Source organism: Erpetoichthys calabaricus, chromosome 13 (genome assembly GCF_900747795.2).
Source record: "Erpetoichthys calabaricus chromosome 13, fErpCal1.3, whole genome shotgun sequence".
In the NCBI taxonomy this organism is placed as follows: domain Eukaryota; kingdom Metazoa; phylum Chordata; class Cladistia; order Polypteriformes; family Polypteridae; genus Erpetoichthys; species Erpetoichthys calabaricus.
The window spans coordinates 137,687,437-137,704,765 of record NC_041406.2 but is presented as its reverse complement, the minus strand read 5'-3'; the positions used below and the strand labels follow the sequence as shown (position 1 = coordinate 137,704,765).

Here is a 17,329-nt window from a genome sequence, read left to right as displayed (position 1 = left end):
CATCAGGATACACCCTACTCTTTAACAAGGACGCCCAGGGATGCTTAATGACCACAGACAGTGAGGACCCCGGTTCTACGTCTCATCTGAAGGTTGGCGTCATTTTTAGAGCACAGTGTCCCAGTCACTGCACTGGGATCCACATTCAGACCACAGGTTAAGCTCCACCTGCTGGCCTCACCAGCACCTCTTTCAGCAGCAACCCCAGCCTTTCCTGGTTGGTCTCCCATCTAACATGCAGAGCTTCAGGTGGATGACCTCTTCTGAAGTGCATGTGGTAGTTAGCTCAGTGTCAGACTGAAAAACCAAGAATTGCTGAATTAAATGCAATAATTGCTACTACAGTAGTGTTGATACCAACAAACAAGTTGATTAATACATCCAATATTCTTATCATCTTGTGATTTATTTTATTGTTGAATCTCAGTCATCTCGGTCATCGTTCACTTAAAAACAGAAGCACAGCAAACCATCTTACGAAATTTTACTTTTATATATTATCAAGGAGCCTTACTTTGAAAATGGCTCTGACTTTCCCACAGGGAAACCGCTTCCATGTGTTGTCGTATCCACTTTGCCATAATGTACAGCCACATGGCAATCTTTATGTTCCACTATCCTCCAGTACTCTTGCTGAAAGAAAACAAAAGTGAGAATACAAAGTTAATTCTCATTCCACATTTTAGAAATCTGCTTTATGGGAGTAGGATTATTTTAAAAAGAAATCCTGTCAAAACAGGAAATGAGCTGAAATGCTAAGGCCAACATCTAAAGCAGGGGTCCTCAATCACAGTCCTGGAGGGCCGCAGTGGCTGCAGGTTTTTGTTCTAAAACCCGGCTGCTTAATTGGAAAGCAATTCTTGACAATAATTTAATTTCATGGCTTGTTGGTGCTTTAACTCTACTATGTCAGCTCATTCCCATATCCTTGATTTTCTTTCCCCTTCTAAGAATATCATCCGAATGATCTGAAGGCTAAAATGGAGGAGTAATTCTCAGTCCTTCACTTTTTTCTCTGAACTTTCCTTCCAAGTATTTAAAGAAACCCAACAGTGCATGATAAATACACACAGAGGTGTAAATGGTAACGCGCTAAATGGGGAAATGCTGGTCTCTTTGGTCATTTACATGTTATTGCTAATTAGGGGCAGTTAACAAACAAGAATACAGCTGTGTAAGACTAAAACAAGCAATAAGGGTTCAAAATCTAAAGTGAAGCAGAAGTGTTACTGGAGCAATAAGTGTTTCTTATTAAGTAATTGGGTTGGAGCAAAAAACTGAATTTTATTTTAAATTTTTCCTTTCTTTTCTTCATCTTCTTCATTTTTTCTTTATCTTGTAACGCACTTTGAGCTACATCCTTTGTATGAAAACGTGCTCTAGAAATAAATGTTATTGTTGTTCTTCTGCTGGATAAGGCCAGTCAGGTTAGGCTGTTCTCCCCAAGTGCATCACTAAGTCTTGGGCATCCATGATCCTGTTAGTTCATTGGTTGTCCTTCCTTAGGCTACTTTTGGTAGATACTAAGCACTACATACCAGGAACAGCCCCACAAGACCTGCTGTTTTGGAGATGCTCTGAGCCAGTCTTCTAGCCCTTGTCAAAGTTGCTCAGATCCAACACATCACCTTCAAGAACTGCCCGTTCACTTTGCTGCCTAATACATCCCACCCATGACAGATGCCATTGTAACGAGAGAATCAATTTTATTCACTTTACCTGTCAGTGATTTTTAATGCTATGGCTGACTAGAGTACACATAAAATATTTGCCAGCATCACCAAGTTTGAAACAAAAGCCTTACAATGTTAAGGGAATATCCTGCCTCTGAATTGGCAAAGCTTCTGTTTTAGGAAATTACACCCTCCACATTTTGAAGGTACATTTGGAAATAAACTGTCACAGCGTTTTAGCACTATCCCCAGGGTAGGATACAAGTTCTCTTTTTACAGTGATGGCCTTGGGTGAAGTGTTCACGTAAACAGCCGTCCATTTAAAAGCTGCTGTGGAGCTAAGCAGAAACACCGTAGGGTAGAATATTATGAATAATCCAGAGGTAAAATACGTGTTAGCAGTTTTTGTGAACGACACAGCCTTCCAGTTGAAATGGTAAGGAGATGCACATGCTCAATTTCGTTGTTCTTTTGTAAAAGTGACAATGACAATAAAGATCTATCTATGCTGCATGTGTATTTGAATATGAAAAAAAAAAAAAGGAGGACATATAGACTATTCATTACATGGCTTGTAGCAATTGGATGGGATGAGGCATCAGCACTAAAGCAATGGGGTGCTGCTAACAAGATCAATTCAAGATTTATGTTCACTGTTTACAGTTTAATTTTTCAAAAATGGAAATAAAGTCTCCAGAAATCCATGAATGCTGATTGTTGGAAATTCGTCCAAATTGGTGAGCATAATAACTGCAGCCTCACACCTAAAGCAACTTTGGAAGCACAAAATCCCATTCTCTGCATCCAAGACTCGTGTCCACAGTCAGCACTTTATTTCCTTTTCCATGTACGCCTCACCAGAGCCGAACTATAACTACTTTTTAAATTATCACTTTTATCTTATCTTCCATCTGCTGCCACCCTCTCTCTCTCCGTTTTGTCCTGTCACTGCAAACTCCTGTCTGTACCTACACTTAACTGGAGAGACAGGCAGCCTTGGGGACGCCAGTGTGCACACAACTAGTGGTGGACAAGTTATCTCAGGAGTAACAGTAAAAGACTGCTACTTTAAATCTAGATGTGTTGGTCTAGTGACAGGAATACTTCTTTGGAAAAAAAACCATCTTGATTCATTTCTGGGTCCCAGGTGGAGACCATGGAGAAGTCTGGCCTTGATGCTAGGTAATGCAACATTCATCTCAAACTCAGAAAGAGTTCAGAAGTTCAAGGATCAGGCAGCAAGTCAGCTAATCCACTTGAAAGAGAGGAAGTTTTGCAGAGCAGCCCTCATTTTTTTAAAAAAAAAGGAAAAGACCGATGACAATAAATGCCATCCCACCAGAATGGCAAACTGACCCTTTATTGAAGTTTTTTTTTTTGTTTGTTTGTTTTTTTTTTTTTAGAGTAAGAAATAACGTTCTGGAATGCTTTATAATTTTTCACTTCATTTTGAACATTCATATTGTAACATGCATGTCATAAGTCATGAAAATGAGGATGTGAATGTGACAGCCTTAACTCAGATACAGGAAAGTAACCTGTACAAATGGACGTATTTAAAAAGGGTACAGACTTACCTCAACTTCAGCTGCCTCAGGCTCCTTATTAAAGCACATGTTCATAGTATTTCTAGCCGTCCTGTAGAACGTGGTTAACGACACCGATCTTCCCTGTAAAGTAACAGATCAAAAATAAAGTGGGACGTACCTGACTGCATGGAACAGAGCAAACTACTTAGCTGAAGAAAATCATGCTTCAAATCACGAGGATAAATAAATTCAATTACCATTAACAAGTTCAACATAAAATACGGCCAGTTTACGCATACAATATTCATGCAATTCAAGCCTGGTAACAACGAGGAATGAATTAATAAGAACATTTATGTTAGGTAGAATACCCAGTTGGGGCTGGGTGGTCTTTTGGCCTTGGAACCCCTGCAGATTTTGTTTCTGGAAGGTTTTTTTTTTGTTTTTACTGTCCTCCTGGCCATGTGACCAGATCACCAGCCTCGTCTTTAGAGACTTACATGTACTACGTGTAAATCTCTATAAAGATTTAGAGTACTACATTACATTTCATCTGGCACAAATCTGTCCAGGCCAGCATGCCATCCAAGCCCCTCTTATAATGACTCAACACTTCCTAAGATTATCCGCCAATCCACCTACCTTAGCATCATCTGCAAATGAAACCAGCTTGTTGTTGATATTTCTATTCAGATCATTTATGAAAATTAAAAACAAAAGCGGCCTGAGCACTGACCACTTTTAATTCTGGTAAGGTTCATTATGCCATATCCCTCGTAGATGTCCCAACCTCCCATTTGCTACATTATTAATAGCTTCCTGAAAACCAACATAAATAATGTCATATGTACCACTTTGATTGTTTCCTTTTGTTGCTTCCTCACAGAATCCCAGCATGCTAGTAAAACACAATCTTCACCATCTGAACTCATGCGGATTGCATATATTAATATTGTCTTTCTAAAATGGAGCTGTTTTGAGCTCCTGGTAGATTTTCTATAACTGAGCTCTAAAACCTTGATAAACAAAATGTAAATAATTTTCTCATAAAGTAAAAGCAAAATTTGACATCTACTGCACTTTCTGTAGAAAGATGAATATGACCCGATGTTGCACACATTACCATTGGAGCACTTTGAATGTCTTTGCAATTTTGTATTTAGCACTTTTAAAAGTGAAAATAACTCTTGTGTACATGCTGCTCAGGGGGACTTTGGTATACTTTCAGTAAGCCTGGATGGATTAAGACCCTCCACGGGCTCCTGGGTAACAGGGAGTTGATCATACTTTTAACCATGCAGTGCGCAGACCCCTGGCAGTTTAGTGCTCCATGGTAGCAACCAGTCTTATGCTTGGTGCGTGGAGACTATCATTTCATAACCCATGGGGGACTGGGGGGTTTGGAGTACCCCTTGGTTATTCATCATGCCAGGAGGTGGACTGGTGAAAAGGCCCCTTGCTTGCCATCACAAGCCCCTGGGCATGTGCCCATAATGCCCTGATGGGAGATTCTGTAAGGTCAAAGCAAATGTTAAGGTTTATTACAATGCTTGATGCATCATTTTGCGAGGAGAACCAATTTCATCTGACTTTTGGAAGATATGTCATCACTCTGTTACTTGGCACTGATCCGTTTGTGAATTATCAGTCTTGAAATTACTTTAGAGTGAATTTTAGTTTAAAAATGCATATGTATTGTTTTTAGGCCATGTGAACACACTGATGAAAATACAGACAAATGAATAAATATTTCACATTAACACAGTAAAACATAAATGGAGAATTTGGTTAAGGCAGGCATTGACTCCTACTGTTAACACAGTTTAAGAGACTCTGGGCCAAATCATACATACAAGACATAAAACAATATCAAATTCTTTATTTTGTTTTTACTGTGCATTTTGAATTACTGGGAGATGTACTGTACTAGAATAATTACTCATTTGTGTTTTCTCAGGCAGAATGGCTAATCATCACGTAGTGTATGATTTTATTTTTATTTTTTAATCTTTTCTCAATATTGCTCCAAAATATGTGATGAGGTGTCTTAGTAATCCGTATCGGGGAGAGTCCTGATTCACGTTGACTGTGTGCTGGCTCAAAAAATGACAGACATGCCAAAGGCTTAAAGGACGCTGTTGACCATGGTAGTGCTCTTACTATGTCAGCAGAAAGCACTGCCATGCAACAATACAACCAAGTGACCAGTAATGACTACATAAGCTTTGAAAATACACAATTAAAAGCAAAGACAAACCCCTTTCAAGATTTTACTAGGAAACACTCAGACCTCTGGTCCTTGAAGAAAGGTGGTGCATGCACTGCTTATAAAATACAGCACCCCTGGTCACTCTGCTGAGAGTGCCGCCACCTTTATGTGCCCTGCTGGTATGTATGAGTGTCACGATGAACACAATCAGATGGCCTGGGTAATGTTGCTGGAGTTGTTTTCTCTGCCACTCACACTGTGAAGGAGGCCTGAACGTACGCTAAGGAGATGCGGTCTGATCAGCTGCTGTCTTTCTGCTCCTGCTGTCGAGCTGCGTGTCCTGCTTGTCACGCTGCACATCAATCATTTAAAAGCCGGTGGTCTCACTGTTTTGTCTTACGGGGCGACAAAGTGTCTCTCGCGGGATGTCCGGGCTGATTATTACTTTCCTTATTTTCTTAATTTGCACATAGATTATTATTGTTCTCTTGTGCATCCTTTTTTGCCTTTTTTTTTTCTCCAACACTTTCGTGTCTCTTTTCGACGTGCTGCTCTTTCTTCTTCGCTTAGTCGTTCACGTGCCATCTAGAACATATAACATTTTTAAGAGCTGGGAGCACATGAAGTGTGTCTGCCAAAAGCATTCCAACAACTGCGAGGTTAGATGTTTGTGAACTTGTTTTAAATTGGTTGTAAGTAGGGCGTGATGTGCAAAAGTCACCGTCTCACGGGTCTTGCTTCCAAAGGTTGTAATGTCTAGTCTTGCGTAAAATCTCGGAGAGACACTTTGACATTATATATATATATATATATATATATATATATATATATATATATATATATATATATATATATATATATACACACATACACACTCTTTGCATTATTTGACAGTAAACTATTTCAACCATTCTATGAACTGCTTCTCACAACTGAGGGCACCGTGGCAGATGTTAGCCGATTTGCTGACCAACCACAAGCATTACCTCGTAGGTAACCACCCATACAATCAGATTGTGACACAGACTACGAATGCAATGAATATATTATATATTATATATATATATATATATATATATATATATATATATAAATAGAGAGAGAGAGAGAGAGAGAGAGAGATAGATTGATATTCATATACATCTATATATTATAATATATATGTAAACAATTGTAATGAAAACTCTTTAATAAAACCTAGAGTAAATAAAAACTGTTTAAAAATCGAATAGAAAAGCCTCACCTTATATATACATTTGTGCTGGTCACAAAGAACTCCACTCTCGTCTTCATTTTCTTTCTTTTCCTGAGCAAACAGACGCCGGCGACCTGTTTTCAACTGAGTGTCTAGCTCTTTCAGTTTATTGCGGAAGCCATTCTTGTGCACCACACCATTGATTAATCCATTTTTGGGTTCAAACCTGGGCAGCGATTGTGACTTGTGTGTGTTCTCTGAATGTCCCTCCAGGGGGCCCCTCTTTTTCTCCAGATTCTCTTTTTCAGCCAAGACTTCCTTCTCAAGCCGAGAGTGATCTTCTGGTGACAGAGAATCATAGGACAGCAGATACTGACAGTAAGCCTCCTGGAGTTTGGCCAGTCGGTCCTGGGCAGACTTTGGGATGCGCAGCATGTCTGCCAGCTTGTTCCATTTTTTGAGGTCTGTCACTTGCTGCATACCACCCATTTCATTAATAAGCTGGAAAAACCGGGCAAGATCCAGCTCGCAGCCTCCTGAAGGACAAATGGGCAAAAAGGAAAACAAAGTCATTCTTTTTTCTTTAAACTTGGAAAGTCTTGAAAGTAATGTCGGCAGCATGCAATAACACTTCACCATGAGCTAATTTTATTTTTTGACTTTAAAATTAACTATGAATAAAAAAAAAAGGCTCTAATCTTATATTCAGGACATCTTCTAACCTAACTTAAAGGAATACTCCACCTAAAGGAGATACATTTTTTTTTTGACATGTTACTTACCCCACGATGTTTATAATGATGGCCAATAAAAAATTGTAATTTCATGTTTTATGCAGAACGGAAATAACTTGTGCGGAACGGAACTTCTCTCCTGCTTGTGTTCATTTGTAACAGGCAGCTATTAAGTGTAATAACAGTGTGGATTTGGGGCACTCTCTTCAGGTCTGTGATCAAATCTTAAAGTGATAACAGGGTCCCACTAGGATATTTCCAGGATAAAATACAGGGCATAAAGAAATGGAGGTTGATTGACTTTGCATACTACTGAAAGAATTGTCTTTATTTTACTATAGCTATGTTGAATTATTAGGGATTTGCTAATATAATGCAACTGCTGTGCTACAGAGGACACACTGTGTTCTAATTTACAAAGAGTACAGAGTAGTCGGCTAACATAAGGATCCAAAAGTAATGGTAAAAGTGAATATTCTATACCACATCTACGGACGCAAGTTCAGATTTGCCACATACATGCACTGGCTTACTAAAAAAGCCCCAAATCTTTTGAAAATACCACTTTTAAACTTGGGTACATTTTTAAAGCCTACTACTGTTCCCTGACTTGTCTCCGTCGTCAGTTCCAAATATGCGGTGTGTACCCCTGCTCTTCAGTAACCTGTAGGCCTCAACTCAGAAATCCTCGGCATCAATGGAAAAAAAACAAACTTCAATTCTTTAATAGTTCCAATAATTTTGTTTCTTACATTATCTGAAAACGCATTATTCATTACATATTACACAATCAGGACTGTTCTCCAGTGGTGTTGTAGTTTGTATTTCTGAGAAGCAGACGACACAGTTTAGCCATAAATGAAGAATGTTCCAAGTTTTTCACTCTTGGCCATGCAGTTCAAAGGCGCGTGGCTTCACTTCTCTGACTGACGTGTTCTGCGTTGTCTCCATTTTATACATTTGCTGGTTTTAGTAAGAGGACACAGGAATGTGCAACACAAAAAAAGCACCAGGGTTATATTCTGTACCAACTCCGCCAGCGACAATAAAGATTTTTCGTGGCAATGGATCACACAGACCACATTCATTCCACACGTGTGGAAATACAAAAATGTACTCTCTCTCAGAAAGAAAAGGAAAACATCATGAAGAGCAGCCATGGAAGAGCAGCCAGGCCTGACACCACACCACCCTGGCAGTGAGCTACCATCTGCTTCATGACTCTTTTTGCTTTATGGTGAAACTAGGGGGCTTCGCTCCCTGCTCAGTTTGCTTGCCAACCCCTCGGCCTGCACTGTGTGCCAGCCACATTGCGTGTCTGCCGCTCTTGTATGTGGATTTCACTTTCCCTAAATAATTGATTGTGTAAGTATTCAAGTCAGTATTTAGTAGATTCAGCAGCCATGACAGCCTTGAGTTTGTGTCCACAGGCCTCCCGCTATCTCCTCTGCCATTTTCCCCTCTTTATGTTAGGCGTCTTCGTGACTGGGCGTGAACAGCCTTTGTCAAGTCCACTCGCACACTGAGTCGAGATCTGGACTCTGACCCGGCCACTCCAGGACTTTCACACTGTTGTTTTTCAGCCATTCTAAAAATCTCTGGCTTTCTGCATGGGATCACTATCTTCTCCTAAGGTAGAGGTTTTTTGAAAGACTGCATTAGCTTTTCCCTGGATTTTGTGGCACTCATTTGACCCTCACAAGCCTTCCAGGTTTGGCTGCAGATAAGCATCCATACAACCTAATGCTGCCACCATTGCAGAGACCAGCAGCCATACCGCATGCACTTCACAACAGGTCATCCACTTGAAACTAACTATGTTCCAGCCAGCCCAGTACTTAGATGGGGGACCAACCAGGGAGAAGCTTTGGTTGCTCCTGGAAGAGGCACTGGGGAGGACAGCAGGGGGCACCTGCCCTGTGGTCTGAATTAGGCTCTCAGTGCAGTGACAGGAACAGTGTGCTGTAAAAATGGCTTCATTCTTTGGATGGGGTGTAAAACCGAGGTCCCGACTCTGTGGTCATTAAAGATCCCAGGGCATCCTTCGCAAAGAGTAGGGGGTATCCCGATGCCCTGGCTAAACTGCCCACCACAGTCTGGCTATTCAGGCTACCTAATCATCCCCCGTCTCTGATTGGCTAACTATTTCTCATCCCTTCACCACCGAACAGCTAATGTGTGGTCAGCCTACTGGTGCAAAATGGCTGCCATCACATCATCCAGGTGGCTGCTGCGTATTAGTGGTGCTTGAAGTGGCTCCCAACTCACTGTGTAAAGGGGAGGGCTTTGAGTGCCTTGAAAGGTGCTATATAAATGTAATGAATTATTATTATGCTTCATGGTGGAGACTTGTGTGTTTTTGATAATGTGCGGAGTTCAACCTTGGCATTTAAGACTAAGGGCCAAAAAGCTCAATTTAGGTCTTATTAGACTATAGACCCTTCTGCCGAGAGGTCTCTGCACTGATCTACTTTAGCTTGGGGCTCCTTCACAGGTTCTCGGAGGTCTCTTGCTGGCCACCCTCACTCATCTCATTCAGTTTTTCTGGGTGACCTGTTCTCAGCAGATTTCCAGCTCAGCCATACCCTTCACAATTCTCACAGACTGACTTGCAGATTTTCTCGTCTCCGTTTCATAGAGTTGCTCAGTATGTTCTTTTGTGTTCATTGTGTAGGTTAGGCCACCATACTAACTCACAATAAGTTGGTCCTTCCGTACACAATCAACTGAAACTCTAGACTTTGATGATTTAGGGATATCATATTAGAAGGTGTGAATAATTACCCAACAACTTTGTGTTTTACATTTGTCCTTAATTTTCACCACTTAGCAGAAATCTGTTTTCGATTTGACATTGATGAGTCTTGGGGTAAATACTTTTTATATAGGAATAGGCACTGTATACATAACCCTGAAACATGGAACATCTGCAGCCTAGAAGTGGCTGCATCAGGCACGGTGACAAGTGCTTTACAAAAACCAGCTGAAGTGAACTGAAGTAAATGATGAGGAGGAGGGCTGCGCCGGGACCCACAGATGCTCCTTGCTTTATTTTATATCTCTTCTGGTGTCCACAACTGTAAGTCGCTTAAGGAATATGCCACCCACCCCCCCAAATTAAAGTATACATTCATTCAACAATGCATGCTTCCAAATAATAAAGTCTAAAATATGAAACTTGTCTTCTTAGAACTTTCTTATGCCATACAATCAAAGAGGGAAGATACGGCTGGCAGGCATTTACTGCACATATCCTGAGTTAGGCCTGGAAGCAAAAAAGCTTCATTTCTGATCAACTTAGTGTTAAGACAAAATATGAAAAATATAGTTATCTGTGGCTGGGATTTTGCACATTTAAATTTTGAGAGCAATTAATGCACCATCAAGACCATGCTCAAATCAGCTAGTTCTCTTTAGCAATGGAAGAAGAGATGGAACAGACAACACCCTGGAAACCAATGGCTGCTTTGGAAGAAACTGTTCTGGTCAAAGTTAATCAGAGTGTGAATGTGACCTCTCTGCAAGTGTTCCACTAAAAGAAAACTTGTTGGACAAAACTCTGTGGTTAAATGCAAAACGCCACAAAAGGTGCAACTCCAATGAAGCACGTTAACTGAGGACACCATCCAAGATTTGAGGTGTGATAGTCAGAGGCACTGTCTTAAGGGGAGGCGTCAAAAATACCATGGCAGATACACAGTGAGAAGCAAAAATAATAGGCCAATAAAGTAATGTTATTTTGATCATATATTCAAACAATAATCATATTGTAGGTGAAAAGATGAATATGAGACTAAAGTACAGAATGTCAACTTTTATTTCTGGTCCATATTTTTACAGAGAACATAAAAGGTATTGGAAAAAAAATGCCATTTGTTGTGTTTCGTTCCCCAGAAGTATCGGGCCAAACGACTGACCGGTGCATCTAGCTGCTCAGTCAACGCAGTCTACATTTGGTGTCCGATGTTGGCATGAAAAGATGAAAACTAGAGAAGAGACCATAACAGAAAAGCAATCAAGTTTGAAAACACCACTAAAGTAAATAGCTACCAGAACTATTGGTGAAGAACAGTGCATTCCAAAATCAACCAGGCAGAACACAAATGGGGGAATAAGCAATTTGCAATAAGCAGGAAGAGCAGTGCAGTACTGTTAAAGTTGTGAAGAAAAACCAAAAAATAACAACCAAAGAAATAAAAGACAATACACAGTGTGAAGGAGTTCAAGTGTCAGTATTCACCACGCACAGAAAAATGACAGCAAAGAAATGCAGAAACTACACAACAAGATGCACAAGTCACCTCCCATCAGCCCCAACAACAAAAAGGCTAGACTGCAATTTACAAAGGAGTGCAAAATAAGCCAGAAAAGTCTGGAACACAGTTTTATGGAAAGATAAGATAAAGAGGGATGGGGAAGGTGTGGACAAAGAGAGGGACTGCAAACGATCCTAACCACAGCAGTTCATCTGTGAAGCAAGGAGCAGGCAACATATATGGCCGATTACAGGAGCTGGCTTCACTGGCCTGTATTGAGGATGTAAATAAATGATGATGATGATAACGATGATAGAAGCAGGATCAATTCTGAAGTGTACAGAAACATCAAACCAATGCCTCCAAGCTCACTGGATGGAAGTTCATCACACAATAAGACTGACACAGAACATGCTGTCCACCTGACTAAGGAGTTCACCAAAAACAACACGGGTCACCATACTGATTTATGCCCCAATTTAATGCGCATGCCACCTACTGACTAGGAAAGTAAAGCTCCATAACCAGTACTAACTAAAGAAAGCCACCCCGTAAGGGAGTCTGTTGACGTCAATGGGACGCAGACGTGGGACAGTTATGTTTAAGGGGTAAGCAACCAAACTTTAATTTGAGCTGACTTGGTTTTACTTCAAGGCACTTTCACACTCCAGAGTTTGTCTGCATGTGCCAGATCAGCAGACGACTGGTTACTTTGTTCGACTCTCCAGTTAGTTCGGTTGAGTTTTATATTGCAAACCTGTAAGTGGAGTCACTGGGGGTGCACTGTAGACTTCTTCATTGGGCAGAAACCATTTTTGCCTGGTAAAAATCATGAAGTGTGTGTGCACCACCTCATTTGCAGTAAGTATGTGTTTGGATTACCGAGAGGTAAGAAGTAGAAGAGTACATGAAAAAGATGCATTACTTCAAATGTGCTTCGTCTACGCATACAGTGATGTGCTTCATTTAGTTTAGACAGTGAACACTCGGGCTCAGGTCACTTCACAGTATGATGTTGTGCAATGACTGTCCAGTAACCTACTGCATGAACATAACCACTACTTAGTTTATCTCAAATCATTTGTCTATTAATCATTAAGTCTTTAAATATTTGTTAATTATGTTCACTTTAGAATTCTGTGTTAACATTTACAACATAGCATCAAAGTTCGTACATCTACACCAGCTGTTGTGGTGCACATTACAGCTTAAGGCCATTCGCTTCCCACCAACTCTCTACGTGATTTGATCCACCCAATCACAAATGAATTTAAACACAATAATAAACACCACATGGTCAAGTGCTATCCAGTGGTGAGAGAGACAGTGTTGGCTCAGACTGAATCAGGCGATAGGATTGACCTGACTGACTGACTGGTAATTGTGCGAGGTGCTCTGTGTGTGAACTCATATGTATGAGTGTATTCATTTTTATATTAATGATTGATACATTTATATAGCACTTTTCTAGACTGTGGGTAGGCACCTGTACCACCACCAACGTGTAGTATACACCTAGATGATGTGTCAGCAGCCGATTCTGCAAAAGTACACTCATCATCATTCTTCTTTATGCTGCCTCCCCAGCACACCACTGCGCAGAAGAGGGCGCTCGGCACAACCGTATGATAGAACATCTGCAGCATCTTATTGCAGATGTTGAAGGACGGCAGCCTTCTGAGGACAGAGCTGACTATACTTCCTTAGAAGGCTGGCATCCTTCAGCATCTGCAATAAGATGCTGCAGATGTTCTATCATACGATTGTGGCGAGCGCCCTCTTCTACACGGTGGTGTGCTGGGGAGGCAGCTTAAAGAAGAGGGACGCCTCACACCTGGACAAACTGGTGAGGAAGGCAGGTTCTATTGTAGGCATGGAGCTGGACAGTTTGACATCCGTGGCAGAGCGACGAGCGCTGAGCAGACTCCCGTCAATCATGAAGAATCCACTGCATCCACTAAACAGGATCATCTCCAGACAGAGGAGCAGCTTCAGCGACAGACTGCTGTCACCGTCCTGCTCCACTGACAGACTGAGGAGATCATTCCTCCGTCACACTATGTGACTCTTCAGTTCCACCCGGGGGGGTAAACGTTATTATTCAAAGTTATTGACTGTTATACCTGCATTGTTATCACTCTTTAATTTAATATTGTTATTATCAGTATGCTGCTGCTGGAGTATGTGGATTTCCCTTTGGGGATTAATAAAGTATCTATCTATCTATCTATCTATCTATCTATCTATCTATCTATCTATCTATCTATTAGGTTGTGAGAGGGTCAGAAAGAGCCAATTTAAAGAAACGGAACGATTAGGGGGCCAGAATGGACCAGATTGTGGTGGTCAATTTAGGCAGGATACTGGGATACAACCTACTCTTTCTGAAAGATGTCCAGGGTAATTGTATGACCACAGAGAGTCAGGACTGCCATTTTGGAAGATGGCACCTTTTTTTTTTAAATTATTATTATTATTATTATTAAACAGCACAGCGGCTCCATCACTGCACTGGGACATTAGGATCCACATTCAGACCACAGGGTAAGAGCCCCCTGCTGACCTTACCAACACCTCTTTCAGTAGCAACCTGAGCTTTTCCTAGATTTTGGCCCATGTACTGGCCGGGCCTATACATACTTAACTTCAGCTGGGTTATACAGTATGTTCTGAAGTGCAGTTGGTACGTCTGCTAACCTAATTATAGCTGAAACGTGTCCCGTAACGCACATTATTTCCAGAAGTTAGATCACAGTCACACCTAACGTGAACTGCTTCAGGGGTTGCTTGGTACTACACCAAGAGCACAGTTTATAAAGAGTCTCGTTCCAGTTCCTTTGGAATACAATTGAGATGTTCACATTTACCTAAATGCACCAGACTATGGGGGTACATCACTCCCGATTTCAGAAAAATCGAACTCGGTGTTCACTTGACCCTTTACTTCTCCTCAGCTGGAATAGGGGGACTGAACACAACCAAAGTAGTTTGTTACAATTATACTGAATTTATTGAGAATTCAAATCAAAAGGACACCTTTTTTTGGATTGCCTGAAGAAGGGGCCTGAGTTGTCTGGAAAGCTCGCATATTGTAATCATTTTAGTGAGCCAAAAAAAGGCGTCAATTTGCTTGACTTCTCATCGCATCCACAACAGTACAATTATAATGACTGTAAAACAGTAGCCAGACATTCTGTCCCTTAGTTGTCATATTCATCTTTTCATCCAGAATACACATTTTATAAATATATAACACAAAAAACCTCGTATTACCTCACTGTCCCAGTATTTGTGCTTCTCACTGTATGGCTGAGCCAGCAATAGTGATTCTGTTTGTAGACCAGTAAAACTTAAAAAATAGATAAAAACGTTGGTAAAGAAAGGAAACTAGAAAATTAAATTCGATGGATTACAAAAACTGAAGTGAGCATTTCTGCTAGAGATCTCTCCCTATATGATATTAACATTCAAATTATAATTAATCAATCAAATTTTGAAGCTCTCTCTTTATATTCCAACATACTCGAGTAAGGGAAATATGGTCAAAAGGGTCATGTTAAATCCAAAAAGAGCAGCAAATGGCATCTTACCTATTAAGGGAGGTTCTTCCATTGTAATGCCCTGAGATTTGAGGTGCTTTTTAATGCATGCTAATCGTTGCACATTGGGCCCCCAGCGTCTGCCCAGTTTATGTATATGTTGCACTTGGGTGACAAAGCGCATCTCATCACTGAGTTTGCATTCAGGCCGCCAGTCAGATGGTGGAATCACCCTGCATAGGCCATAGGGTTCTGCCTGCTCTTGAATTGACTCAATGTAAGCCAGAGGGTCCTGGAACTCCTTGTGATTCGGTCTGTAGACGGGCACCTCGGTTATCTTAGACCAACCTGACTTGGCATTGCTTCCCTTCTCCTTTTCCGCTTTGGGCTCAGATGGCTTGTGCGGTGAGGACGACGATTCTCTTGCTGAGGTAGAATGGTTCTCACTCTGTATGCTCTCGGCTTTGTGGTGTGCTTGTTTGGCTGCAGTCTGTCTTGTTGCCAAGCTTCTTTTCGGCCTCTCGGAGCTTTGCTTGGTAACTTGCTGGGTTTTTAGTTGGCCATTTAATACAGTTTTTTCTCGACGGGCTTTTTTGCTGCGTGTTTCAGGTGAGCACACATTTACTCTAGCCTTCTTGGTATTAGGCTGAAACCTTGTTCGGCCAAGGCTTGTAGCTTCCAGCCGCCTCTTGGAGTTGCGCAAACCTTCACGCCCCCACCTCCCATCTTCCTTCACACACAGTCTCCCACTGAGACGTCCATTGAGACGCATGTAGCTCCCACTTGCTGGTTTGTGTACTCCACTGGATAATAGCACCTGTTTGCGGGTTTTTGCATTGCTACTTTCTGCTTTTCCTGAGTTGACATGATGGTGGTGGTTATTATGTTGGTTATTGTGGTGAACCACTGTGGATTTACTGTGGTTGAGTTTGGTTTCCTTGCTCAGCCCTCGCTTTGCTTTGGTGTCAGTGACGTGCCCCTTTGTCATGGAGGCGGTGTTCTTCACAGTTTTGGACGGCGAAGGTCGGAAGTCTCTCGTCTTTTTGGCACTGGGTGGATGAGCGCCTAAGGATGAGGCTCTGGTGAATCCATTCACTTTAGAAACCTGATCAGGTGGAAAAAAAAAAAAAATACAATTAGAATCAATAGTGCTATTTTCATAGATCTGAATCAAAAATGTTAAGATTTCTTTGCCTTTATAATATCACATTTAATTCAGAAAACTAAAGCACGTAGAATTATGGAATTAGGATTTAAGGGCCTGTTACAAGCAATCTAAATAAATTAGGCGACAAATATTCCATTATCCATCCATTTTCAAAATCTAATTATTTTTAGCCCTTTTAGTGAGTGCCTAGTCAAACTAAGGTCACGGCTACCATATTTGACCAATCCAGATGAGAACTGGCCATTGAGCTTGCCAGTTCTTCCAAAGCAACATCAGTTTGGATTTTGAAGGTCCCTAAAATCCTACTGTCCTCCACCATAACTACTTGATCACTTATTCTACGAGTTTTCTGTGTGTGGAAATTTACCCTCAAGTTTCCAACTGTGTCCCCGTGTTCTTAAGGAACTCATTTTTAAGACATAGTCTTGATCCCCTGGACTAATTTACTTCATAATTTTGAACATTTCAATCATTTCACCTCTGAATCTTATTTTGTTTAAACTGAAAAGGCTCAATTTTCTCGGCCATCACTACAAACTACATGGGGTAAAGTAACATGTACATTGAGACACAAAAATAACCGGACTGGGCTTGGAGGTCGGCCGGACATGAATCACAGAACTGTATCCCCTCCTACGCGCCCTCTCAAACCACCGACCGGCCAGGTATATCCTGTGAAAAGCCCAGTCAGTATTTGCACAACAATCACTACATGAGTTACAGCAACAATGTTGGATGAAAAAAATCGAACATCACGACAAGACAAGACTCCCACGCATAATGCTTTTTCTGTAAAGCAGTTTCTGACTGACAAAAACATTCCTGTCCTCTATCATCCTCCCTATTCGCCTGGTTTAGATCCCTATGATTTTTGCTTGTTCCCGAAAATCAAAAGTGACTTGAAGGGAACATGTTTTTCTTCAATGGATGAAGTGAGGACAGAAACGGCAAGTCTGTTGAAGAGTCTCAAGCAGGAAGACTTCCAGCACTGTTTCCATCAATGGAAGATAAGTATGGAGCGGTGTA

At 41.1% G+C, this 17,329-nt stretch overlaps 2 protein-coding genes across 4 annotated transcripts in view; one reads left to right on the top strand and one right to left on the bottom strand.

Moving 5' to 3' along the window:
* tbc1d31 (TBC1 domain family, member 31) overlaps positions 1 to 17,329 on the top strand; it is a 1,102,325-nt gene that overhangs the window by 606,316 nt on the left and 478,680 nt on the right. The gene's annotated exons all lie outside the window — the stretch shown is intronic.
* The window catches only part of jarid2a (jumonji, AT rich interactive domain 2a), a 293,969-nt gene that overhangs the window by 35,097 nt on the left and 241,543 nt on the right, over positions 1 to 17,329 (bottom strand). For 2 of the 3 annotated variants that reach the window (XM_051935491.1, XM_051935492.1), the window contains 4 exons: positions 15,187 to 16,240; positions 6,655 to 7,142; positions 3,251 to 3,343; positions 515 to 633 (listed from right to left, as the gene is read on the bottom strand). In XM_051935491.1, the coding sequence (XP_051791451.1) occupies positions 515 to 633; positions 3,251 to 3,343; positions 6,655 to 7,142; positions 15,187 to 16,240 (1,754 nt within the window). The remainder of the gene's footprint in view (positions 1 to 514; positions 634 to 3,250; positions 3,344 to 6,654; positions 7,143 to 15,186; positions 16,241 to 17,329) is intronic. The other variant, XM_051935493.1, reaches the window with a different exon arrangement.